The sequence below is a fragment of the Macrotis lagotis genome, chromosome 1 (genome assembly GCF_037893015.1).
Source record: "Macrotis lagotis isolate mMagLag1 chromosome 1, bilby.v1.9.chrom.fasta, whole genome shotgun sequence".
Taxonomy (NCBI): Eukaryota; Metazoa; Chordata; class Mammalia; order Peramelemorphia; family Peramelidae; genus Macrotis; species Macrotis lagotis.
Genome location: NC_133658.1, coordinates 358,387,417 through 358,414,101, shown reverse-complemented (window position 1 = coordinate 358,414,101; position 26,685 = coordinate 358,387,417). Strand labels below are relative to the sequence as shown.

At 37.6% G+C, this 26,685-nt stretch overlaps 1 protein-coding gene across 1 annotated transcript; it reads right to left on the bottom strand.

The window, feature by feature from the left end:
- Positions 1 to 230: 230 nt before the first annotated feature.
- PXMP4 (peroxisomal membrane protein 4) lies at positions 231 to 25,411 on the bottom strand. The gene is made up of 4 exons (XM_074212149.1): positions 25,244 to 25,411; positions 7,424 to 7,486; positions 6,941 to 7,139; positions 231 to 6,358 (listed from the first exon to the last, which is right to left on the bottom strand). The coding sequence occupies exons 1-4, from the start codon at positions 25,354 to 25,356 to the stop codon at positions 6,095 to 6,097; spliced, it is 639 nt and encodes a 212-aa protein (XP_074068250.1). The 5' UTR covers positions 25,357 to 25,411; the 3' UTR covers positions 231 to 6,094.
- Between the last annotated feature and the right edge of the window lie 1,274 nt (positions 25,412 to 26,685).

Below are 26,685 nucleotides of genomic sequence, written 5' to 3'. Positions count from 1 at the left end.
CAGGGAAATTCTCCTTTACTGCAGAAGAGAAAAAGCAAAGCTTTTGTCTTCCTGCCTTTTGTACTAAGGCACCAGACAGGACAAAGAACAGCAATTGTGGATGATGCAGGCTGTCCTTGGGGAGAATCTTGTGAAGAAGTCAAAGTTCACCAACTGCAAGTGGTCCAGGGCAGAGTTTATTTCATAAACACTTTTTCTGTATAGTTGCCCCTTATGCCAGCTGATACCAGGAAGCCTTAATGGCAATTCACCTGCCCTGTGTGCTCCCAAGAAAGGTGACTTCCAACACAGTATAAAGTCGTTAAATCATTATTTATTTCCCCCTTCCAAAGATCATACATTTTTATTTTTCAAATCTTTTAAAAAAATTTAATATCCATAAATGAAAAATAATTCAACATTAGAAAAGTCTGTTTGCTATGCATTATACACAATATTAAAGGCACCTCTTACAGTTAAACAGTATAGGTTACATCTTTATTGAGATCCAGTAGCAGTTCTGATCTGTTCATCCCAAAATTAGGCTTCTCAAAAGTCATATAGAATTCTCTTGGTCAAAAGCTTAAAAGTAATCATTTATCACCTATGGAAGCAATTCATTATCTCAATTCTCCATTTACTTTATTTTCCAATATGAAGGACTTCAAAGGTGTCCTAGGTGACACAGGGGATAGAGAGCTGAACCTGGAGTCAGGAGGATCTGAGTTCAAATTTGGCCTCAAAAACTTATTAGCTGTGTGCCTCAGTTTCTTATTTATAAAATGAGAAGGAAATGGCAAAACACTACAATATCTGTGCCAAGAAATCCCAAATGAGGTCACAAGAGAGGGTGATATGACTGAACAGCAACAAAGGTCATCTAATCCAAGCTGGAAGCAGACATTCTCTCTATGACAGCTGTGAAAAGTGGTTATATCCAACCTCTTCTTGAAGGACCCCTAGAGAAAAGGAATTCCCTAACTTGTCAAGCAGTCTTTCTACTTTTATACAGAATTACTAAGAAGTGTTTCCTAATATGGAATGATCTGTACCTCTTTAAGCTTTCCCATTTCTCTTGGTTCAGCCTTATGAAAGAAATTGAATCTATTTCTCAGGTGAAGAAAGTTCCCTCTCCCTTTTCCCCATTCTCTCCCCACCCCAGCCTCTTCTTTAGGCTAAATATCCTAGCCCTATATAGAATAGCTTCAAATTTCTTCATCACCCTAAGTCACCTTCTTCTGCAGGTCAGAGAAGAAAATCCCTGAAGAGATGCAGAACTTGAGTTTTTTTTCTAAATTATCCAGCATATGTGGAGTGTGAGAAGAAGCCCTGGCCTGGCTGATCAGAGACCTGTATTATAATCCTAACTATGCCATGGGATTGATGTTGGGCAAGCAACATCTTGCTTTTTCTAAATTCTCTAGCCCCACCTTCTCAGACAATGTAAAATAATGATGTTAAACTAGGTCTTTGTATGAGATAGCAGAAAAAAATGTTCCATTTGGAGTTGGTAAGGGCTAACTATTTCTGTGATCACAGACAAGTCTCTTCACCTTCTCTAGGTCCCTTTGGCAAAATGAGGATAAGAGTGCTTATAGTACCCAACTCAAGGGATTAAGGGTCAAATGGTATAGTGATTGAAAAAAGGAAGTGTGTGAACATTTAAAGAGCAAGAGAAATAACAGCTTTATTTTGAATATAGACCTTTTCCTATGAGAGGCAACTTCCTTATTCTTCATTACTGAGAACATCAGAATGATGAAAAATGCTTTTCTAGGGGAGGAAGGATAATCTGCACATCAAGGAGCAAATCTGCATTTCTCAACAGCTAAATTTCTTCCCTGAAGCATAGGAGAGGAAACCACCCACTGTGCAACAAGAAGCAACCTTCTAAACCAGGAAAAAAGCTGCATCAAGGAGGAAATAGCCTAGTTAAGAAACTGTATAAACAATATGCTTAAAGGCTTACCTTGATTTTTTTTTTCAGAAAGAAGAAAAATGTTTCTACTGGAATCTAAGCAAGTAAAATTTTGGTGGGAAAATCCATGCTGCCTCCCCAGTTCAATTTCATTATTGGAGTTTGCAAGAGAAGAGGTAGAAGGGAGGAGTTCCCAAAGGAGGAAGAAATAAGCTTTACATAAATGACAAACAGGACATGAATTTGTAAAAAACCCACAGATAGGGTAGTGAGCTCTAACAGGCAGATTATTTCTAGGCCACTTCTTCATTACACACAGCCATTGTTCAGCCCTCTCATGGCCTATAGGATTTGCTGAGCTGCCCTAAACTAGCCCCAGAAGCTGGTCTGGTGGAAGGATGAGAACATGTTCCCATGACTCCCCCGGGAGCACACAACAATGATCTACCCACAGACAGCTGGGAAACTCAGAGCCCTTGAAGAGCCTGACTAATGGCTGGCCCTGGCCTGATGAGCAGAGCTTGCTGAGGGAATCTGTGGGGCTCAGAAGGGGAATGGCTGTTAAACAAGGGCAGGAGGCGTGCATGCAGACGCTCCCAGGGAGAAACAAGACCAAAGCCCATTCCCTGGAGCTGGGGCAGAAGGGAGGGTCAGGAAGGTTGGGAAGGAAACCAGCCAGGCCCTGCTGACCCAGGCCAGGCCTCTGGGAGCATGACTTCTTCCCACTGTATGCACTAGCAGCAGGTGCTGGGCAGAAGCCTAGCTGGAAGAGGACTTAACTTTATTTAGCTCAAACCCTTCACTTTATAGACAAGAAGTGACTTGCCCAGGGTCACCCAAGTAGTCAGTATATAAAAGTATTAGATCTAACTCCTCTGACTCCAAATTCAGTTCTCTTTCCCCCTACGTAGACCATGATGGTCTAGGATGGCTGGAGTAGGTGACCAGCAAGAATGGCCTCACTTTGACTTCCACTTCAACCACCTCTGAGGATGCCCTCCAGTGGTGCCTGATGGGTTGCAAAATGCCCCACAGGACTCAGACCACATTTTCTGAACCCACACTTTGGATACATGTTTTGAACTAAGTTTTTGTTTAGAAACTTTTCTTTTCATTGAAATGAGGACTATACTATAAGACAGACTTCATAGGTCCACATCTCCTTTTCACTCAGCCTTCAGTCTTACACTTAGTCTACTTGGTTAACTCTTACTTAATCCACCTGGCCAGGGAGGACAGCCATCCACAGGTGATACAATTGTCCAAAGCAACCAAGTGATTGATAGCAGCCCCACAAAAAAGGAAATGAAAAAAAGAGTCTATATGCTGACCTTCCTCTCCTCCCCCCACCAGTTTATACCTTGATTTCTCAAAACTAGATTCTCTCATATATCAGAGCTATATGGGTTAAGTGGCTTGCCCAAGGCCACACCACTAGGCCAGATTTGAACTCAGGTACTCCTGACTCCAGGGCCAGTGCTCTATCCACCACTCCAGAGCTATATACATTTTTTTTAAGGTTTTTGCACAGCAAATGGGGTTAAGTGGCTTGCCCAAGGCCACATAACTAGGTAATTATTAAGTGTCTGAGACTGGATTTGAACCCAGGTACTCCTGACTCCAGGGCCGGTGCTTTATCCACTACACCACCTAGCTGGCCCTGCTATATACGTTCTTAATGGGCATTATGATCATGGAGAAATGAAAAGTGAATGAGGTAATATATAGGTAGCATTTTATAAATCTTAATACATTATAGAAGTGTGATCTTATTATTAATATATGGGAAGCACGTAGAAAATCTTGATACACTATATGTGTGTGATCTAATTTTATTATTATTATTATTATTATTATTATTATTATTATTATTGCCCATTTGGACAGACAATTTTTCTGCCTAATTTATCTAAAGAAAATATTTCTACATAGTGACTCTTAAATAACCCACAGAACTTACTGGAAAAAAAGTAAGAATTTCCAAAGAAATCTAAAATGTCTGAGTGTCTCTCCTACTTCTTTGTCATAGTTGCGTTTTTGTTTTGGACACTGAGGGCTGGGGGATACAATTAGGAGAAATGGAGAAGACACAGATTTCTAAACAAAAAGAAAGAGCTCATTATAATTCTATAGTTAATTTTGTTGTAGTTAATTAAAATAATTGTATTGCCTATGGACACTATAACTTTCTACTTTCTCCATGGTAAAACTCCTGAAGGATGCTTTTAATACTGTTAAGAAAGTCCATTCAATAGGAGATAATTTTTACAAAAAAATGACTCTTTGTCATCAGATTAAAGAAATCTATTTTACCATTCAACAGAGGGAAGAGGATTAGACACTTGCATACAGCAGTGAAGATTTCATTTAAATCAAAATGCCCTCTACCGGAAGCATGGAGTATTTTTTGCTGCAAAACAAGAATTAAAATAAGTTCATAGACTCATAGATCTAAAGTTGGAAAGGACCGCAATAATATGGCATAAATCTCTATTTTTCAATTAAAGAAATTGAGGTCAAAAGGAATCTTTTTTATAAAAATCAAATATAATTTGCCAAAGAGAATAAAGCACTTTTGAAAACTATGAGCCAATGGTGATTTTTAGATAAGACATTGGATGATTTTCTACTCCAGGAAAGAGTCCAAATCTCAATCCTGATTCTTTGCAACATTTACCCACGGAAGAGGAACCTGCCCAATGAAAGCCCAGATGGAAACAGAGAAAACATCTATTTCAAACCAAGCCTGAATTGAAGAGATTTCCATTGGAAACAACCTCAAATAGACTTTCCTATCATCTGAAAAGGCACCAACTATGACTGATTTTTCATTTAATGCTTTAAATTCTTTTAAGTGCCTAAGAATCAATTATGTAAGATCTCTGAGACAGGAAAAATATGATGATACAGTGCCTGGCATAAATTCAGTTTTTAATTTATAACTGCAAATTTGATGATTGATAATGATTTTCTCTACTAGCACCATTAAAATTGTGTTGGGAGGCAGCATAGCACATTAGAAAGTTGGTCTTGGAGTCAGAAAAACCTCCCTGACAAAACCTGGCCATAAGACCACTTAATCTCTTAGTACCCTCTATAAATTCCAAATTAGTTCCCAATCAGCCTGGGTGGAAAAAGTTTCCACAACACAAGTTTCTTGCATGTATAAACCACAACAAACAACAACAACAATAATAATGACTTTATATTAAAATAACTTTACTAAGACTGACAAAATATTTTCACATATATATCTTGGGTGAGTTCTATAATACTCCTGGGAGGACACATATTAATCCCATTTACCAAATGAGTTAAGTGAAATTCAGAAATAGGAAGTGACTTCTCAAAGTCACAGAACTAGAAACAGAGCTCAAAACCGAACCCCTTCTAAAGGCCTAAAAAGTCAGAGAGGCCCAAAGTAACAGAAGCTAAAGGGGAAAAGGGGAGGAGGGAAGACAGAGTAAAGCTGTTGTAGTTTAAACGTCAATTATACAAAGAGCCATGTGAAAGCTGCCTAGAAACAAGGGAAATTTCTCTTCCTCTTCGGCATTCTAACCTGAGACTATAAGGGATGCTTCAGAAAAAATTTCACAGGGGGGGTACATAGAAAATCAGGTTAGAGGCTGGATCACCATTTGTCAGGGAAGTTACGGAGGGTGTTCTGTTGGAAGAGTAAGCTAAATGTCTTCTAAGACCTTCTCCAAATCTGAGCTTCTATAGTAAAATTATTTGAAGTAATGGAAAGATGTGTCCTCTGCACATAATTACCTTTAAATAAAGTTGTGTTTTTTGTTGGGGTTTTTTTAACGAAAAAGATTTGTATTCCACTGATGGTCGAAATAGCTCCCTGTCATTACATATAAATACCTTGATTTAAAAAAAAAAGCAACAAAAAACAGATCTTTACTTTGTAAAATGGATATTAATGAAATTAAACAAGAATGAACCTTAGAGAGTGAAATAAATCATCTCTACCCTCTATGGGAAATTTCTGTTGATAAAAAGAAAAACTAGTAGAAAAAAATGGCAGTAGACAGCATAGTCTTTGTTTAAAAAAATTGCCAAAAAATTAATTCAAGAGATGAAAAAAGCCAATCTGAAAAAAACTTTATGATAAAACAACAACAAAAACATTTATTTTTACATTGGCTATACCAGAGGATATCATCATCCAAGGTTCCTGAAGTCTGTGGATTATTTCCCAGAGCTGCTTTTATTATAAATAAGAAAATCAGAAATGTCATGCCACACATTGCTATCATCATAGAGGTATGTCATGGAGGACTGCAGAGATGGCTGAAGGGTGTGTCTGTGGTATTGAAAGAGCCAGAGGATGAGTCCCCAGATGACAGCAGAAAACAAAGGAAAGGGATCCTGTTTTGGTTCTGGGATGAAGCCTTTCTCAACTGCTAGCCGGGCCAGTCCAAACAGGGTTCGAGACAGCAGGTACATGTTTATCTGCAAAAAGGAGAATCTCAGTAGGAAACTGAATGATATCCTAGGATATGCCAGACTCCAAACTGCCCACACTCTTCACTGTCCCTCCCATTCCCAAACTCCTTTCAACCAAAAGGAAAATGTCTGGCAGACAGGGAGAAGTACCACATAATGGCACCACAGCATTTTAAAGGTAAGGAAGAGCCATGAGACTAGGGGATGAATCACCATTTTACTCTGTCACTTAATCAAATACTTCTCTCTCTGAATACAAAGTTGACCAGGAAAATCCTGTCTTGAGTGAGTTTGTAAGAGCTATTAGAACAGTATCCAGGCTGAATCTGGCTGGCAGGAGAGGAATGTAGGTGCAGGCAAACTTTAACCAAAATCAGTCTAATTTTAGGCCTTGATGGCAGCTCAAGCTAATGATTAATCATGGTGTGATGATGCTCAGACATGGGGGCAGGTGGGGAAGGAGAGCAGGGTTTCCATGGAACAATGCTAACCTCTAAGACCATAATCAAGAAGTCAAAACACAAATCTGAAAGAGACAAAGTGATGGTAAATCACTACCTGGGAAAAGAAGAGGGAGGTTTCATTTACCTGACTGTTGAGGTTATTATTTTCTCCAAAAACCAACCAGCCACCGACACAGGCCGCCAGGAAGGAATGAAACTGGAAGGGCTGTCCCTGGACATAGGACTGCAAGGCACATAAGCCCTTGTAGGTAAAAACAAAGTAAGCCAGGTTTCGGGAATGTGTGTATGTGGCCTGAACAATTGCCTTGAGCTTCTCCTTTAGGCTAAATGAATAAAGCAACACAAATGCACATACACATACACACACACACACACACACACACACACAAAGAGAATGAGGAACACTTTGATCAGAATGTAAATATGAAGACAAGAGAATATTTTCCTTTAGAATGCAATGGAAGCTATGCATGCAAGGATCAGGGGATTGGTTAATTTTCAAAAAATAATAATGAATTTTCCCAAGTACAAGATCACACTATGTTTAAGAGTCAGGAATGCTGCTGGAGATAAGCCATGCAGAAATACAAAATCAGAGAGTTCATACCTTCCGCTTCTGAAGAGAAACGTCATGACCAGAGCATGGGGTGCACGAATTTTAGCTCCATAGCTGGAAGGAAAAATATTAAGAAATAATTTGAGCTCTTTGATTAAATGAAAGAAGGGTCTTTAACACTAATAAACTAGCTTCTCTCTTAAACTCTCAGCAAGTCTATTCAACTCCATCAAGACATCTTTATTCACATGCTTCCAGATTATAACACATAGACTATTAGAGATGGAAGGGCCCTTTGAAGTCATTTAGTCCAACATCCTCACTAAAAAGGAAATCAAGGGGGCAGCTAGGTGGCACAGTGGATAGAACACCGGCCCTGGAGTCAGGAGGACCTGAGTTCAAGTTTGGCCTCAGATATTTAATACTTACCTAGCTGTGTGACCTTGGGCAAGTCACTTAACCCCATTGCCTTGCCAAAAAAAAAAAGGAAACTAAGATTTCTGGGGGATGATTCAAGATGGTGGAGTAGAGAAGCATTCAATTGAACTATCCCAACATTCCTCCCCCAAACAACTTTAAAATAACTCTTCAAATTGAATTCTGGAATGGTAGAGCCAACAAAAGGTCAGACTAAGACATCCTTCCCTCCCAAGACAACCCAGGAAGTCAAAATGAGAGATCTGTGATGGGGGGAGGAGGCTGGACCACAACCCACATGGATTAAAAACCAGTGGAGGGACTACAGTGGTGATTGTATAAGCAGGAGCAGCATCAGGAGCTTTCAAAGTTAGAAACAGTAAGGGAACCTGGCAACTGGAAAGAAACAAACTACAGGGTACCTGTTAGCACTGGATACAGGAGCAGGCTGCTTGACAACTCTTATTGCCTATAATCACTTCTGGGTCTTAGTTCAAGGATAGAAAGAAGCTTCCAATCAAGAGGGCATGGGGTAACCTGAGGGTAACAGTTTTAGGTCATGGTTCAAGGATGGAGAAGAACACTTCTGGTCAAGTTCTGTGGAACAATATCTTTGCAATTCCAAGGGATCAGGGCCCTTCTGGAAGGACCAAAAGAGCAGTGACCACACAACTCTCCAGATCACACCACCTTGAGCATCAAAAACTTCCAAACTCCCAGAACTAGACTTGAAAACAACAGTGCGAAAAAGGTTGAACTTAAATTAAGATGAAGTCCTTTCCCCTTCCATTGCCCCCACAATGAGAACAGAACTCAACATTAATGTAAAATTCTAAATCAAGAATTCTGGTAGAAAAAATAGCAAGCAACGAAAAAAAGAACCTGACCATAAAAAGTTACTTCAGTGACAGAGAAGATCATGACACAAACACAAAAACACAATAAAACTTAAATTGGTATAAGCAAAACCTCAAATAAAAAAAAGTGAAATTGGACACGACCAACAAGAATTACTAGAAGAGCTAAAAAGTGACTTTTTTTTATTTTTATGGGAGACAGAGAGTTTATTACACTTTTCAAAGTGTACTGAGTTCCAAGAACAAGTAGGGTTTGAAGACAGGGAAAAACTTTCAAAGGGAATAGCAAGAAAGGGAGGATGAACTGGGGAGGGCTTGGGGGGAGATGCTTTCTGCACAAGTATGATTTAGATAAATCATATCAGAACTGGTCAAGGATGGTTTGCTCATTATTTGGATAGCATAATTATATTAACATTGTTTGTGTACCTTGATGGGTCAGATGATTCTGGTCCATGTCTGGGGCATGATGACTTTAACATAAGACATAGGGATCTTTAGTGGACATAGAGGATATGGTATGGGAAAGATTTCTGATCAGATATAAAATTTGTGAGAAAGTTGTTGTTGATACAAGGATGGCATAGGCAGGCACAAAATAGCAAGGTTTTTTTTCAGGAATATTAGAAAAACAGCATTATACAAGATGGACTTTGTAGGGAATAAGTCATACAAATTTAACTTTTTGCTTTCTGTCCAGTATTTTCAATTCATCACCCCCCCCCAAACAGTTCAGTTCCAAATTCATTTGGGAGTTAGGACAGAGGTCTCATCTTCTATACTGGAAGGACTGGAAAAGGGCATAAAGATGTCCCTGCCTAGCAGGTCCCATTTGAGGAGGAGTTAAGATGCATCTTAAAATTGGCTGAGGCAGCATCTAGGGACTGTTAACTTCTGGGACTGTGTAGAGGATGGCATCCACATCCAGCTACTAGTTGGAGACGTTTGGCTTGTAGTCTGGAAGAGACAAATCTCACAAGAAGATTAAACAGACAAGGACTAAAACGAGATCATGAGAATAAAAAAGTGATTTTCAAAATCAAATAAGAGTAGCAGAGGAAAAATTAGAGCAATAAAAACAAAGGAAGAAAATTATGAAATGACAATTAACAATCTGGTAAAAGAGACACAAAAATACTCTAGAAAATAACACCTTAGAAATAGATCAGACGAAATGGAAGAAGAGTTATAAAAATTCACTGATGAGAATAACTCTTCAAACAGAAGAATGAGACAAATTGAAAAAAGAGGTACAAAAATTCACTAAAAAATGTAATTCCTTGGGAAGGAGTGAAGATGGCAACAGGAAAAGAGCCTTTCTTGGGTGCTCTCCTCCAAAATATTTCAAAAACCTTAAAATTATGACTCTAACTAAATTTTCAAGAGAGAAAACCCACAGAAGGATCCAGTGAGGCAATTCTCCAGCCCAAGGTAACCTGTAAAACAGTGGAAAAACTCTGTTCCCTGGGGTTGGAGGGGTGGCTGAGCCAGAGCAAAGGAACTTCAGCCTCCTGGGAATGGCCTCCGGGCACCTGGGAGCCACGGGCAGCAGAAGCACTGTGCTGATCTGCACTCCAGGGAGCACCAAGCACAACTTGGTAAATCAGCAGGGGGACCACTGCCAGTGCAAGCACGAAACCCAGGCCCTCAGTGTAGTTGTGGCATTCAGTGCAGCAGCAGCAGCCGGGATCCAAGAAATGGAAGCAGGCCCGTGGAGTTGCTCAGCAGGAGCCTCCAGGAAGCTACACCCTGAGTGTTCAGCCCACCAAAGGTAAGGGTGTGGAGGGAAACTGCTGAGCTCTGTCCTCTGTCCCTGGAACAGGACTCTGAAGCTCTGACCCCATTCAGACTCTGGTCACAGTCTAGGCCCCCCCCATTGGGCAGGGACACAGCCCCATGGCAGAGGGGTGAGCTTGTGGTCATTCACAGACCAGTCAGAGCCTCACACACTGAGGTCCTTGTGGGGGTATCCCAATAATACTCAAAAGCACAGGAAGCACCCCAAAACCAGGCACAGGCTGGATAAATGAGTAAACAGAAAAAAAAGGAACCTGACCATAGAAGATTACTTTGGTCCCATGGAGGACCAAAATACTCAATCTGAAGGTAATAAAGTCCAAGTTTCTGCATCTAAAGACTCCAAGAAATATAGAAGTTGGGCTCAGGCTATAACAGAGCTCAAAAAAGATTTTGAAAATCAAGTAAGGGAGATAGGAAAAAAAAAACACATCAAAACGAAGTCAGCAGCTTAGTCAAGGAGATCCAAAAAAAATTCTGAAGAAAATAGCATGTTAAAAACCAGCTCAGGTTAACTGGATAAAACAGTTCAAAAAGTTATTGAGGAGAAGAATGCTTTAAAAAGAAGAATTGGTCAGATGGAAAAGGAAATAAGAAAGCTCTCTGAGGAAAACAAATCCTTCAGATGTAAAAATGGAACTAAAGGAAGCTGATGTCTTTGAGAGAAATCAAGATACAATACTTGAACACTAAAAAAATGAAAAATTAGAAGAAAATGTGAAACATCTCATTGAAAAAACAACTAATCTGGAAAACAGATTCAGGAAAGATAATTTTTTTTTATTTTTTATGTTTTTTTAGGTTTTTGCAAGGCAAACGGGGTTAAGTGGCTTGCCCAAGGCCACACAGCTAGGTAATTATTAAGTGTCTGAGACTGGATTTGAACCCAGGTACTCCTGACTCCAGGGCCGGTGCTTTATCCACTACACCACCTAGCCGCCCCAGGAAAGATAATTTAAAAATTATTGGGACACCTGAAAGTCATAATCAGGAAAAGAACCTTGACCTCATTTTTAAAGAAATCCTATAAGAAAATTGCCCTGAGGGCAAAATAGAAATTGAAACAATCCACTGATCTCCCCCAGAAAGAGATCCAAAAAAAAACCAACCCCCAGGAATATCATAGCCAAGTTCCAGAGCTCCCAAATCAAAGAGAAAATATTACAAACATCCAGAAGAACACAATTCAAATATCATGGAGCTGCAGTCAGGATTGCCCAGGACTTAGCAGCAACTACATTAAGGGCTCAGAGGGCTTGGAATATAATATTCTGGAAGGCAAAAGAGCTTGGAATGCAACCAAGAATCAACTACCCAGCAAAACTGAATATCCTCTTCCAGGGGAAAAGATGGACTTTCAATGAAACAGGGGAACTTCAAATATTCCTTTGAAATGATCAGAGCTGAACAGAAAGTTTGACCTTCAAATATAGGACTCAGGTGAAGCATAGAGAGTGGAGGAGAAGGGTAAAATATGAGGGACTTAATGATGATGAACTGCATGTATTCCTGCATAGAAAAATGACACTGATAATACTCATATGAACCTTCTCATTTAATAGAGCAGGTAGAAGGAGCTTTTATAGATGAAGCACAGGAGAGAGCCGAATTTGTAGATTAATATATTGTAAAAATGGAGTCAATGGCTAAAAGGGAAATGTACTGGGAGTAAGAGAAAGGAGAGGTGGAATAGGCTAAGATATTTCATATAAAAGTTTTTTTTCTTTTGCAATGAGCTTTTGCAATGCTATGGAAGGGGGAAGGTGAGTGGGAATGAGGGAACCTTCATTCTTATCAGAAATAGCTGAGAGAGGAAACAGCATATACACTCAATAAGGTTTAGACATCTAGAGGAAAAAAGAGGGAATAGGGGATGGGGGTGATAGAGGAGAGGATAGATTATAGGAGAGAATAGTCAGATATAACACATTTTCTTTTTTACTTTTTGCAATGTACTTGGATCTGGGACCATGGGGTCAGGTGGCTGCTGGATCTCTGGGGTGGGATGTGGGCTTGGGGTCTCTTGGCCCCAGGGCCAGTGCTCTGTCCACTGCATCACTTGCCTGTCCCACAGTACATGTTTGAAGAGGGATAGAGTGAAAGGAGAGAGAAAATATAATAGATGGTAGTGGGGAGGAATGGATGGTGGGAATTACAATCAGCAACAGCAACTGTGGAAAAATATGGAACTTCTATGATGGACTTATAATAAAGAATGTGATCCACTTGAGACAGCTGATGATAAGACTGAAACACACTTTTTTCTCTCTTTGTTTTGCTTTATTTCTCATGAGGTTTTATATTTTTATGGGAGAGGGGGTATTATGGTATTATGTTTACTCTGAAACAAGAACATTTTAGTAATGTGTGAATAAAAAATAAATAAAATCTTAAGAAAAAAGATTAACATAGCCAGCCTCCCCTGCCAAATATAATTCCTTAAAAATTAGAATTGTGTAAATTGAAGTTAATGACTCTGAGGCAACAAAAAAGCAATAAAAATCAAATAGAAGAAAATGTGAAATATCTCACCTGAAAATAAATCAAGGAGAGATAATTTAGGAATTATTGAGGGGTAGCTAGTTGGTGCAGTGAATAGAGCACCGGCCTTGGAGTCAGGAGTACCTGGGTTCAAATCTGACTTCAGACACTTAATAATTACCTAGCCATGTGGCCTTGGGCAAGACACTTAACCCCATTGCCTTGAAAAATCTAAAAAAAAGAATTATTGGAAAAATTATTGGATTTCTTGAAAGCCATGATCATAGAAAGATTCTAGACATCATATTTCAAGCAATTATTAAGGAAAACAGTTCCACTATCCTCAAACCAAAGGTAAAACATAACTTGAAAGAATCTACTGATCACCATATGAAAGAGGTGTCAAATGAAAATTTCTTGGAAATGACAGAAAAATTCCAGAGCTGCCAGGTCTTCAAGTAGAAAAATCAAACAATTCAAATTTTGTGGAGTCATAGTCAGACTCACTCAAGATTTAGTAGCTACCATGTTTAAGGAGCAAAGGGTTTAGAATATAATATTACAGAAGGCAGAAGAGTTAGAATTACAACCAAGATAGAATAATCCTTCAAGGAATAAATTTACATTTAATGAAACAGAAAGCTATTAAGCATTTCTCAGGAAAAGAACAGAGTTAAAGAGAAAATATGACTTTCAAATACAAGACTCAAGAGAAGCATTAAAAAGGTAAACATGAAAAAGAAATCATAAGGGACTCAAATGAGGCTAAACTCTTTGCTTTTCTATATCAGAACATGATACATGTATCTTCTAAGAACTATATCATTATTAGGACAGTTAGAAGGATTCTGCATCGAAAGTGGGTATGGGAATAAGTTGATACATTGGGATGATGGAAAAAAAAATGAAGGGATGAGAAAGAGGGATACCATGGGAGAAGGGAGAAAGAAAAGAGAAGACAAATGGGGAAAACTGTCTCACAAAAACGTGTGTGCAAGGAAATTTTTACAGCGGAGGGGGAAATAGGAGGGGGCAATGACTAAACTTCATTCACATTTAAGTTGGTTCAGAAAGGAAAAAAAATAAATATACACACTCAGTTGATAAAAGAAATATATCATATCCCACAAAGAAAAGGATAAAGGGGCAGAGGGAGAAAAAATGATAAAATGGAGGTCAGATAAAAGAAGACTGTGGTCTGAAGCAAAACAGACTTGAGAGGAGGGACAGGATAAAAAGAGAGAAAAAAATGGAAGAAAACAAGATGGAGGGAACTGCACCAGTTAGTAATCATAATTGTGGATGTGAATGGGATGAATTCACCCAAAAACCAGTAGCTGATTAGAAATCAGAATTCAATTATGTTTACAAGAAACATACCCAAAACACAAACACACACACACACACACACACACACACACACACACACACACAAACACACAGTAAAAATAGGAGTCTGGAACAGAATCTATTATGCTTCAGCTGAGGTACAAAAAGTAAGGGTAGGGCAGCTAGGTGGTGCAGTGGATAGAGCACCAGCATGCAGTCAAATCCGTACTCAGATGCTTAATAATTAGCTAGCTGTATGGCCCTGGGCAAGCCACTTAACCCCATTGCCTTGCAAAAAAAAAAAACTAAACTAAACTAAAAAAAAAAGCAAGGGTAGCAATCATGATGTCAGACAAAGCAAAGGCAAAAACAGATCTAATTAAAAGAGATTTGGGGGAATCTAGATTTTGCTAAAATATACAAAAGACAATGCATATTTTTACCAAATGGCATAGAATCCAAATTCTTAGAGAAAAAGTTAAATGAGCTAGAGGAAGAAATGGACAGTAAAACTATATTGGGAGGGATCTGAACTTTTCTCTCACATTTAGATAAGTCTAATGATAAAATAAATAAGAATGAAGACGAGATGAATAGAATCTTTAAAAAGTTAGATATAACAGACTTCTGGAAAAAACTCATGAGAAAAGAAAGGAGGATGTCTTTTTCCTCAGCTATACATCATACCTACACACAAACTGACCATGAATTAGGGCATTAAAAACCTTACAACCAAATGCAGAAAAGCAGAAACATTAAATGTACCCTTTTCAGATCAAAATGCAATAAAAGCTATGTTTAATAATGGGTCTTGGAAGCATAGATTAAAAAATAACTGAAAACTAAATAAGCTAATCCTAAAGAGTCAGTGGGTCAAAGAAGAAATCATAGAAAAAAAATCAAATTTTTCATTAAAGAGAATAACAACAATAAGCCAACATTCCAAAATTTGTGGGATGCCACCACAGCGGCAGTTAGGGGAAATTTTATCTCTCTAAACACTCCAACTAATAAAATAGAGAAGGAACAGATTAATGGATTGTGTATGCAATTAATTAGAAAAAGAACAAAGTAAAAATCCCCAATTAAATATCAAAACGGAAATCCTGAAAATCAAAGGAAAGTTTGATAAAAATGAAAGTAAACAAAAACATTGAACTAAGAAAGGAAACTTGGAGTAGGTTTTATGAAAACAAAAAACCCAACAGTAAAAATAAATAAAATATTGGTTAATTTGATTAAAAAATAAATTACTATTACCAAAAATGAAGATGAAATTAAACTAATTATTAGGAGTAGGTAAAACTAACACTCTAAGTGGAATGGATAAATATTTAAAAAAATATAAATTGGCCAGATTATCAGAAAAAAAATTGGATACTTAAAAAACTCTTAGAAAAGGAAAAGGGGCAGCTAGGTGGCACAGTGGATAGAACACCAACCCTGGAGTCAGGAGGACTTGAGTTCAAATCTGACCCCAGACACTTGATTACCTAGCTGTGTGACCTTGGGCAAGTCACTTAACCCTGTTGCCTTGCCAAAACAAAAACAAAAGAAAAGAAAAGGAAATTTAATAAGCTATCATTGAACTCTCTAAGCAAAAATTCCTAGGACCAGACTAATTTATAAATGAATTCTATTAAACATTAAAAGAACAATTAATTTCAATACAAATATATTTAGTATTTTTAATAAATTGGCAAAGAAGTTTTACAAATTCCTTTTATGACACAAATATGATTTTTATTCCTAAACCAGACAGAGCAAAAAAAAAAAAAGAGAAAGAAAACTATAGACCAATTTCTTTAATGAATACGTGAAAATTTTAAATAATATACTAACAAAGAAATTTCAACAATATATCACAAAGGTCATACCCTATGAGTAGGTGGGATTTATACCAGGAATACAGGAGCTTCAATATTAGAAAAATTATAAGCATAATCAATCATATCAAAAACAAAACAAGAATCATATTATTTATATCAATAGATGCAGAAAAAGCCTTTGACAAAATACAATACCCATTTCTCTTAAAAACACCAGAAAACATAGGAATCAATGATAAACTTCTTAAAATGATAAATAGTATATATCTAAAACTAATGGCAGGGGCAGCAAGATGGCATTAGTTGATAGAATAGCTGCCCTGGAGTCAGGAGGCCCTGAGTCCAAATCCAGTTACAATAACTATGTGACCCTGGGCAAGTCACTTAACCCCAATTTCCATACACATGCATATATTTATATATGCATATATATACACACATATAGACACATACATACATACAAATATATGTATCCATAAACCAAGGCCAAGCATTAGCTTGTTTTTGATAAGGATAAACTTGAAGCCTTCCCAATAACAAGAAAAAGAAATTAAAGGAAAAAAAATAGGCAATGAGAAAACAAACTTATCACTCTCTTTAAATTTTATTTAATTAAGGCAATAGGGTTAATTGAGTTTCTCAAGGTCACACAGCTAGGTAATTATTAAGTGACTGAGGTCACATTTGATCTCAGGTCCTGTGTTCCTGCCACCTAGCTGCCCCAGTTCCTTAAAGATATAATGGTATACTTAGAGAACCCTAGAAAATTACCTAGTTGAAACAATCAACAACTTCAGAAATGTTGCAGGATTTAAAAATAAATCCAAAGAAATTATCTTTTCTATATACTACCAACAAAGTCCAACAGCAAGAAATAGAAAGTGGAATTCCATTTAAAATAACTGCAGACAATATAAAATATTTGGGAGTCTACCTGCCAAGACAAACCCAGGGTTTATATAAACACAATTATAAAACATTTTTCACACACACACACACACACAAAGACAGAGATCCAAACAATTAAAGAAATATTAATTGCTCTTGGGAAGGTCAAGTCAATATAATAAAAATGGCAGTTCTACCTAAATGAATTCATTTATTCACTGCCATACCAATAAACTACCAATAAAAGCTAGAAAAATAGTAACAAAATTCATTTGGAAGAACAAAAAGTTAAGACTACCAACTGAGTCAATGAAAAAAATATGAAAGAAGGTAGTCTAGCAGTATCAGATCTCAATTGTATTACAACGCAGTAGTCATCTATACAATCTGGTTCTGTCTAAAAATAGGTGAATCAGTGGAATAGATTAGGTACAAAATATACAATAGTAAATGGCCATAGTCAGCTAGTGTTTGATAAACTCAAAGATCCAAGCTTTCGGGGTAAGAACTCAACATCTGACAAAAAACACAGAGAAAACCAGAAAGAATGTGGCAGAAACTAGGTGGCTCAGTGGATAAATCACTGGTGTTGGAGTCAGGAACCAGAGTTCCAATTTGACTTCAGACAACTGACATGAACTTGGAAAGTCACTTAATCCTGGTTGTCTCATATCCAGGTCCATCTCTAGTCGTCCTGACTCATATCTACCCACTAGATCTGTGCCTCTGGAGAAGAAAGTGAGGCTAGTGACTTAGCACAGCCTTCCTCACTCAAATCCAGTTCATATGCTTGTCATGACATTAGCTCCCTGATATCATGGTCTTCTTCAAGAATGAAGGACAAACATTAATTATAGACCAAGTAAACTGTATACCAAGATAAAATAAAAATGGATAAATGATTTAGACATAAAGGGTGATAACATAAGCAAAATAGGGGAACATAGGAAAATGTACCTGTAAGATCTACAGATAAAGGAAGAGTTTATTACCAAATAAGAGATAGATGGGGTTAAGGAAGTAATATAGATCATTTTGATTATATCAAATTAAAAAGCTTTTGTTCAAACAAAATAAATGCAGAAACTAGAAGGCAAATAGGAAACTGGAGAAAAAAATGTACAACATTTCTCTACTAAGTCCTTATTTTTGAGATATATAGGAAAATAAACCAAATTTATAAAAAAAATAAGAGCAACTCTCTCATTCATAAATGGGAAAAGGAAATGAACAATTTTCAGAAAAAGGAAATCAAAGCTAGAGTCATGAAAAAGTGCTCTAAATCACTTCTGATTATAGAGAATTGAAAATCATAACAACTCCGAGATACCAGAAATTTAACAGATTGGCTAACATGGCCAAAAAAAAAGGAAAATGACAAATGCTAGAGGGAATATGGAAAAACTGGGTCACTAATGTACATTTGACAGAGTTGCAAAATGATCCAACCATTCTGGAGAACAATCTGAAACTATGCCTAAAGAGTTATAAAACTATGTATATTCTTTGACCTAGTAATACCACTAATAGGTCTGTATACTAAAGAGACCAAAGAAAACAAGAAATTCCCATTTGTTAAAAAAAATTATATCAGTTCTTTTTGTGGTGGCAAAGAATTAGAAACTGAAGGGATGCCTATCAATTGGGTAATAGCTAAACAAGTTGTGGTATATGACTGTGGTGGAATATTGTTGTGCTCTAAGAAATGACAAGCAGGATGGTTTCAGAAAAACCTGGGAAGACTTATATGAACTCATGCAAAGTGAAAGGAGTAGAACCAGAACACTGAATACAAAAAACAGTAATATTCTAATAATGATCAACTGTGAAAACATTTTGCTATTCTAATCAAGACAATTCCAAAGGATCCATGATGAAACACTGCTATCCACCTCCAGAGAGAGAACTGATGAACTCTGTGTGTAATTTTTTTCACTTTATTTTTATTGCTTTTTTTGTAAATGACATAACTAATATGGAAATAAGGTTTGTATAGAGAGAATTGCTCAAGGATAAACTTGAAAGAGCAAGATAGCCATGATTTTTCCTCACCTTCCCTCCCCTCTCTATTCTACACCCATCTTCCATAGGACTATATGCTAGTACCTTCTGTTTTCGTTTTGAACGGAAATCAAAAATTTCTTATAATGGGACAACTTCCCATCATAATTTCAGATCTCCTTCTGCTTTATCAGCTGAGTTTGGTAAATTCTACTTTCAATTCTAGCATTAGAAGCCCTTTAATGCTGGCTAAGAAAACAAAGTCAACAGAGAAATCTGAATGAACTTAAAGAACTATTCAATAGGAAAGCAAACATTATAGAATAGCTACAACCAAATCATGTTAGTGACTATCTAAGTATCTGATAGTAGACCTGAAAGGGGCAGAATAGACTAGGTGCAAAAGAGATAGCAGGAAATGATTATAGTAATCTGCTGTTTGATAAACCCAAAGAATCCAGCTTTTGGGATAAAAACTCTCTTTTTGATAAAAAAAAAAACTGCTGGGAAAATTAGAAGTTAGTATGGCAGAAACTTGGATTACACCAACATCTCACACCCTATACCAAGATAAGATCAAAATGGATATAGGATTTAGACATAGACAATATTATAAGCAAACTAGGAGATCAAGGAGTAGTTTAACTGTCAGATCTATGGAAAGGGAAGCAGTTTATGAAGGAAGAGATGGAGAACATCTAAAAAGAAACTAGATAATTTTGACTATATTAAATTAAAAAGCTTTTGCACAAACAAAACCATTGTAACCAAGATCAAAAGAAATGTAGTAAACTGAGAAACAGTTTTTACAACTAGTATTTCTGACAAAGGACTCATTTCTAAAATATATAGAGAACTGAGTCAAATTTATAAAAAAAAAAGCCATCCCCCAATTGACAAATGGTCAAAGGATATGCAAAGGCAATTTACAGCTGAGTAAATCAAAGCATTCCATAGTCATATGAAAAATTGCTCTAAATCACTAATTATTAAAGAAATGCAAATCAAAGCATCTCTGAGGTACCAACTCATACCTCTCAGACTGGCTAATATGACCAGGAAAGACAATGATCAATGTTGGAAGGGATGTGGGAAGTCTGAGACACTAATGCATGTTGGTGGAGCTGTGAACTCATCCAACCTTTCTGGAGAGTAATATGGAATTACACCCAAAGGGCAACAAAAATGTGCATACCCTTTAATCCAGAAATACTACTACTGGGTCTATGCCCTGAAAAGATCATGACAAAGGGTAAAAACATCACTTGCACAAAAATATTCATAGCAGCTCTTTTTGTGGTGGCAAAGAATTGGAAATTGGGAAATGGCTGAACAAATTGTGGTATATATACATTATATGTACATTATGTGGTATATGTACATTATATGATCAACCTTGATGAACTTGCTCATTTCATCAGTGCAACAATCAGGGACAATTTTGGCTTATCTGTGATAGAGAATACCATCTGTATCCAAAGAAAGAATTGTGGAGTTTAACCAAAGACCAAAGACTATTATCTTTAATTTTTTATTTGTTTTTTTTTTTTGCAAGGCAAATGGGGTTAAGTGGCTTGCCCAAGACCAAACAGCTAGGTAATTATTAAGTGTCTGAGGCTGGATTTGAACTCAGGTACTCCTGACTCCAGGGCAGGTGCTCTATCCACTGCATCACCTAGCCCCCCCTTACCTTTAATTTTTTTAAATTTTTTAAATATTTTATTTTTCCAACATTTCCAATAGCAATACCTTTCATTTTTTTTAAAAAAAGTTATCTTATTATGTAATTTTGCTTTCTCTTATATTTTATTTTTTCCTTAAGGATATGATTTCTCTCTCAACATATTCAACTTTGTTCAAAGTATAGCATGGAAACAATGTAAAGATTATTAGACTACCTTCTGTGGGGGTGGGGAGGGAGGAGGGAAGTGAGATTGGGGGAAAAATATAAAATTCCAAAAACAATAAAAAAAGACAAAGGGGTAATTTGAAAAGAAGGTGGAGAACCCTACCCTTTCCTATCTCAGAAGTAGATGTCCCCCTAAATAGTCAAGCTTTCATTAACAACTCTCCAAGGATCTGTTATTCAGGAATTCAACTACAATCTTGAAATTTATTTTTTTTATATTGCCTATATCATCCTTTAGGACAATGCTCCTGATAACTAGGGATTATCCTCTTCACTATTTGAGAAAACATCTTTTGTATCCATCTTAGTCTGAACACTCAAATTTATATAACATTGGAACATATATATGTTTATGTTTGTATGTTTGTGTGTGTGTGTGTGTGTGTGTGTGTGTGTGTGTGTGTAGAACAGTGGTGTCAAACTCAAATAGAAACAGCAGCTACTCTTTTTGTAGTGGCAAAGAACTAGAAAATGAGGAGAAATCCCAACTGGGGAATGTCTGAACAAGTTATGGTATATGAATGTTAAGGAGTACTATTGTTCTATAAGAAATCATAAATGGTCAGACTCTAGAGAAGCAGGGAAGGATTACACAAACTGATGCTAAATGAAGGAAGCAGAATCAAGAGAACATTGCACACATTAACCACAACATCATGCATTGATCAATTATGACAGAAGCAGCTCTTCTCAGCAGCTCAGAGATACAACCTTGGGAGATCAGTTATGGACAATGCCATTCACATTTAGATGGGAAAAAAAACCATAACCAGAAAAATCACAGAATCTGAATAAACACTATGTTCACTTTAAAAAATTTTCTCTTACTTTTTTCCTTCCTATTCCATGGTTCTCTTTCTTTTCCCTTAATCCTAATTCCTCATACACAAAATGACTAATATGGAAACATATTAAACACAAATGTACATGTATAATGTTCACTACAGTGCCACAGAGGAGAAGGGGTTGAGAAGGGAGGTTGGAAGAAAATTGTGTAAATCATAAATATGCAAGTGGATGAATGCTGAAAAACATTCATAACATGTAACTGAAAAATAAAGTTAAGGGGGCAGCTAGGTGGCACAGTGGATAGAGCACCTGTCCTGGAGTCAGGAGTACCTGGGTTCAAATCCAGGCTCTGACACTTAATAATTACCTAGCTGTGTGGCCTTGGGCAAGCCACTTAACCCCATTTGCCTTGCAAAAATCCTAAAAAAAAAAAAGAAAGAAAAAAAGACAATGGTCTTTTTATTGGCTTATAGTTTTTCCCTTCCATAATTCATCTTTCCACACAGCTACCAAATTAACATTCCTAAAACACAGTTCTGGCTGTCACAATACAGCTCAAAAATCTTCTCTGCCTCCCTGTTGTCTCTAGAATAAAATACAAAATTCTTATTCTATTATTTAAAAGATCCATAACATGGTTTTCAAATTTATTTCGGATTATTTCCCTTAACACATGTTTATATTCCAGGATAACAATTTTTCTTCAAGCTTTTCCTCTAAACCAGAGGAATGCTCAACCTGGGACCTGTGGATTTGTTTTTCTTTTTTTTTTTGCAAGGCAATGGAGTTAAATGACTTGCCCAAGGTCACACAGCTAGGTAATTGTTAAGTGTCTTCGAGTCCAAATTTGAATTTAAGTCCTGACTCCAGGGTCAATGCTCTATCCACTCCACCACTTAGCTTCTACTTGTGTACTTGTTTCTAAAAAAAAAAAAAAAAAAAAAAAGATAATTGTATTTCAATTTAATTGATTTCCATTGTGACCTTGTGTATTTTGTTTTAGGCATTCAAAAATAATATTCTGAGAAGGGATCCATGTTTCAGACTGTCAAAGGAATATGCTAGTGTCTAATAACTGACTTTCTGAAAAATGTATTGACACACAAGTTTAAACTGTATCATTAACATTTTTCCTATCACTTTTTAAAGTCCAGACAATAAACAAAACAATTAATCAAGTCTTGATTTGTGGCATTTGTCAATTTCCAAGGTCTAAAACCTCACACGGAAAAGATAATTTAACAATCAACTCTCAGGGACCAAACAAGTCAGCTTCAATTTGTCTCAGGGTCTCTATCCCCCCCCAAAAAAAATTAAGAGCCCCAGCTACAAATTATCTTTTACTTATTACTTCCATGCAAACTGGATCCCTCCAAAAAGAATATAATCTCCTTGAGAAAAGAGACTATTTCCTTTTTGTTGTTATTTTGGTCTCACATAATAGGTACTCAATGAATATTTGTTGAATTAGGCTGTGAGCTCACTGCCCATAAGGCATTTAATTTTGTTTATGGACAACTCTAATTATTCGAAATGCCTGGCACTGGGATGAAATTGCTTTTCTGTAACTTCTATCTATTGATTTCTCATACCTGAATTGTAATATCAAGCAGAGCAAGAAGAATCATTCTACCACATGAACCTTTGAAGACAATACTCTTGCTACTCTTGTCTTATCTTTTCTAGACTAAGTATTCTGTTGATAAGATTAAGTCTGAGATGCATTCAAATATCATACTATACAATTCCTTCCACCAATCCTCATTTAACCTGTTGCCTCCAAAACTAGACAAAATGCTCCACATGTGGTTTGGCCCAGGGTAGAAGATAGTGAGACTACAATTCCCTTGATTCTGCTGCTTTTATTAATTTTATGAATTTCATCTAACAATAATTTTTTTTGGCTAATCACACTTTTGATTCACACTGAACCTACCCTCAGCTACAACTCCCAATTTATTCCAAGCCTGTGTAACAAAATAACATCCTGAGCATAGTTCAGCCTCCAAATAGCACACTTCCAAAAACAAACACAAAATTCACTCAATTCACTTGTTTTTTCAAGTACTCTATTTTCTGCCAATCCCCCCTCAATCAATCTTAGTTCATTACTCTTAAGAAAGTGATTTCCCAAATCACAAGCAGAAACATGCTGCATTATGCAATATGAATACATATTACTTAAGAACAGAACATGCTTGAAGTAGAATCTGTGACCTCTCTTCTATTTTCATTGCACTCTGAAATAAGTTCCATTTCTACTCAGGTCTGGACATTAACCACTGACTTGTGTAGAAAAAGAAAGTGAGGGTACTAAGGAACTTAGAAGTCTATGAGCATCTGCTGAAGGAATTGAAAATATTTAGGCTGAAAAGGAGAAGATTTAGGAGACCTCCAATGGCTGTCTCTAAATAATTGAAAGAGTACCATGCCCAGAGGAAAGTATATTGCTTCACTGTGGCTCCAGGACAGAGCTAGAAGTAATGGATTACAGAGATTGAGTTCACCTCAGGAAAAACTGTCTCCCAACGGAATGAGTTGCCTCATAAGACAGTGAGTTCCTTGCCACTCTAAGTGCTCAGGTCAAAGGTGGAGAGCCCATCACCTGAATATGTGATGGAAGAGATTTCAGCTTCAGATAGGAGGATGGATTAGATGCACTCCCAAGACTCCACCCCAAACTGGGATTTTATTACTCTAACTACAATATTGTTCCTATTCTCATTCTAGGTTATGCCAGGAAGTAGGAAAAAAACACTTTGGAATCTACTTAAATCTGGCCTCAGACACTTAATAATTACCTAGCTGTGTGACTTTGGGTAAGTCATAACCCCATTGCCTTGCAAAAAAAAAAAAAAGGAATTTGGAATCCAAAGACCCAAGTTTAAATTCAGCTGCTGTGGTTACTGTTTGACTTTAAGAAAGTCCCGTTACCTCCTCAGTTTGTTCATCTATGAAATGAGTATTGGATTAAATGATCTGTATTCCACTCAGCTCTAAATCGAGATCTATGCATGATCTCTTAAAGATTCTCTGGCATAAAGAACCTTTGGAAGAGGATAACCTAATTAAGATCATTCGAAGAAACTGGTGATATTGAGCTTGGAGAAGACTTGAAAGGATATGACAAGTGAAGGGCTGTCAGGAGGAAGAGGACGTTTTGTTCTCTTCGGTTCCAAAATGGGAGTGAGGGTGGGGATGCTAGGGAGAAAGAAGCAACAAAGAGGTGGATCTCCCAAAGACGTAGAGGACTCCAGAAACTAGATGGGCTGCTTCTGTAGGCAGTGGCTTCTCTTTCACTAGAAATCTTCCAGAAAACGCTCCATGAGCACGTGCTGAATGTGTCCTAGAGAAGACTCCACGCTTAATCCAGGTGTAAACTGGATTGGGTTTGTAGCCAGCCCACCCCAGCCCGCCGCGAGGGCAGCAGGACAGGGCTCTCCCCCTCCTCCCAGCGCCCGCACCTGGCCCTGACCCTGAGGGCTCCGGCCCTGCACCCCCAGGGCCCGCCGCTCCGCCCGCCCCAGGCCTCAGTCCGCCTCCCGACCCTCGGCGACCCGGGCCCCCGGCTCACACGGCTCCGTTGCGGAAGCCCTTGAGCACGGCCAGCGCCGTGTGGTAGCGCCGCTTGCGCAGCACCGTGTTGATGGTGTAGAGCAAGATCTCGAGCTTCGGCGGGAGGCCCATGGCCGCCACAGGGAGAGTCGGGAAGCACCTCCCCAGCGAAGCAGGAGCGGCTCCCCGCTGCGCTTCCGGGGGCCGCCGAGACACATGCTTTCATAGGGCAGAGGATACGTCATTCAGGAGAAGGTGGCCAATCAGAATCATGAACCTGCTCCAAAAGCAGGGTTTCCTTAGAATTATTGGCTCCTTGGAACAGAAGTAACATCTACAACCAATCACAAGGCGGGTTCCGCCCCCTCTGGCTTAAAGTTAGGAAAAAATCCAGGATTTCTCTCAGAGCTTGGTTTTCTTTAGAGACTGACCTTTATACTCCTGTCCGAATTTGAAAGGATTTGGCCAAGAAACGATAGAAATTGATTCAGGTTTGCCCTTTGATCCAGCAATACCACCAGACGGTCTATACCCTGAAGAGATGATGAAAAAAAGGGGGAAAACATCACTTGTACAAAAATATTCATAGCAGTCCTGTTTGTGGTGGCAAAGAACTGGAAATTAAGTGAATGCCCTTCAGTTGGGGAATGGCTTAGCAAACTATGGTATATGTATGTCATGGAACACTGTTATTCCATTAGAAACCAGGAGGGATGGGAATTCAGAGAAGTCTGGAGGTATTTGTATGAACTGATGCTGAGCAAGATGAACAGAACCAGAAAAACACTGTACACCCTAACAGCAACATGGGAGTGATGTTCAACCTTGAAGGACTTTCTCATCCCATCAGTGCAACAATCAGGCACAGTTTTGGGTATCTGCGATGGAGCATATCATCTGTATCCGGAGAAAGAATTGTGGAGTGTGAACAAAGACCAAAGACTATTACCTTTAATTTAAAAAAAAAAAAGTTATCTTGTTATGTAATTTTGCTATCTCTTATACTTAATTTTTTTCCCTTAAGTATATGATTTCTCTCATCACATTCAACTTAGATCAATGTATACCATGGAAACAATGTAAAGACGATGGGGGTGGGGGGAGGGAAGCAAGATTAGGAGAAAAATTGTAAAACTCAAAAATAAATAAAATCTTTCTCAAATAAAAAAAGTGAATTCATTCCAAATGGAGATTCTTTCGTTCTTTGTATTTGTATTACCATCTAATATAGTGGGTGTTTAATAAATGATTGATTGATGATATATTTTAAAAAAAAGAAATTGATTCAGATTTGAAAACAGTAACAACATAGGTTTAGAGTTCAGAGGTCATGGAAAGTAACAAACCCCTTCTTTTACAGCTGAGGAAACAGAACTAGAGATGTTATTCCCAGTCACATAGGCAATAAGAAGCAGAACTAGAATTTTAAAAGAAGTTAAACTAGAATTTAAACTGACTTTA

What these genes read in the sequence shown, in the direction of transcription:
- PXMP4 (XM_074212149.1), bottom strand. Translation starts at nt 25,356, where the DNA reads ATGGGCCTCCCGCCGAAGCTCGAGATCTTGCTCTACACCATCAACACG. An exon ending in GGCTTCCGCAACGGAGCCGT is followed by an intron (nt 7,487 to 25,243) that starts GTGAGCCGGGGG and finishes TTTTCCTTCCAG; the next exon opens with CTATGGAGCTAAAATTCGTG. An exon ending in TTTCTCTTCAGAAGCGGAAG is followed by an intron (nt 7,140 to 7,423) that starts GTATGAACTCTC and finishes TTATTCATTTAG; the next exon opens with CCTAAAGGAGAAGCTCAAGG.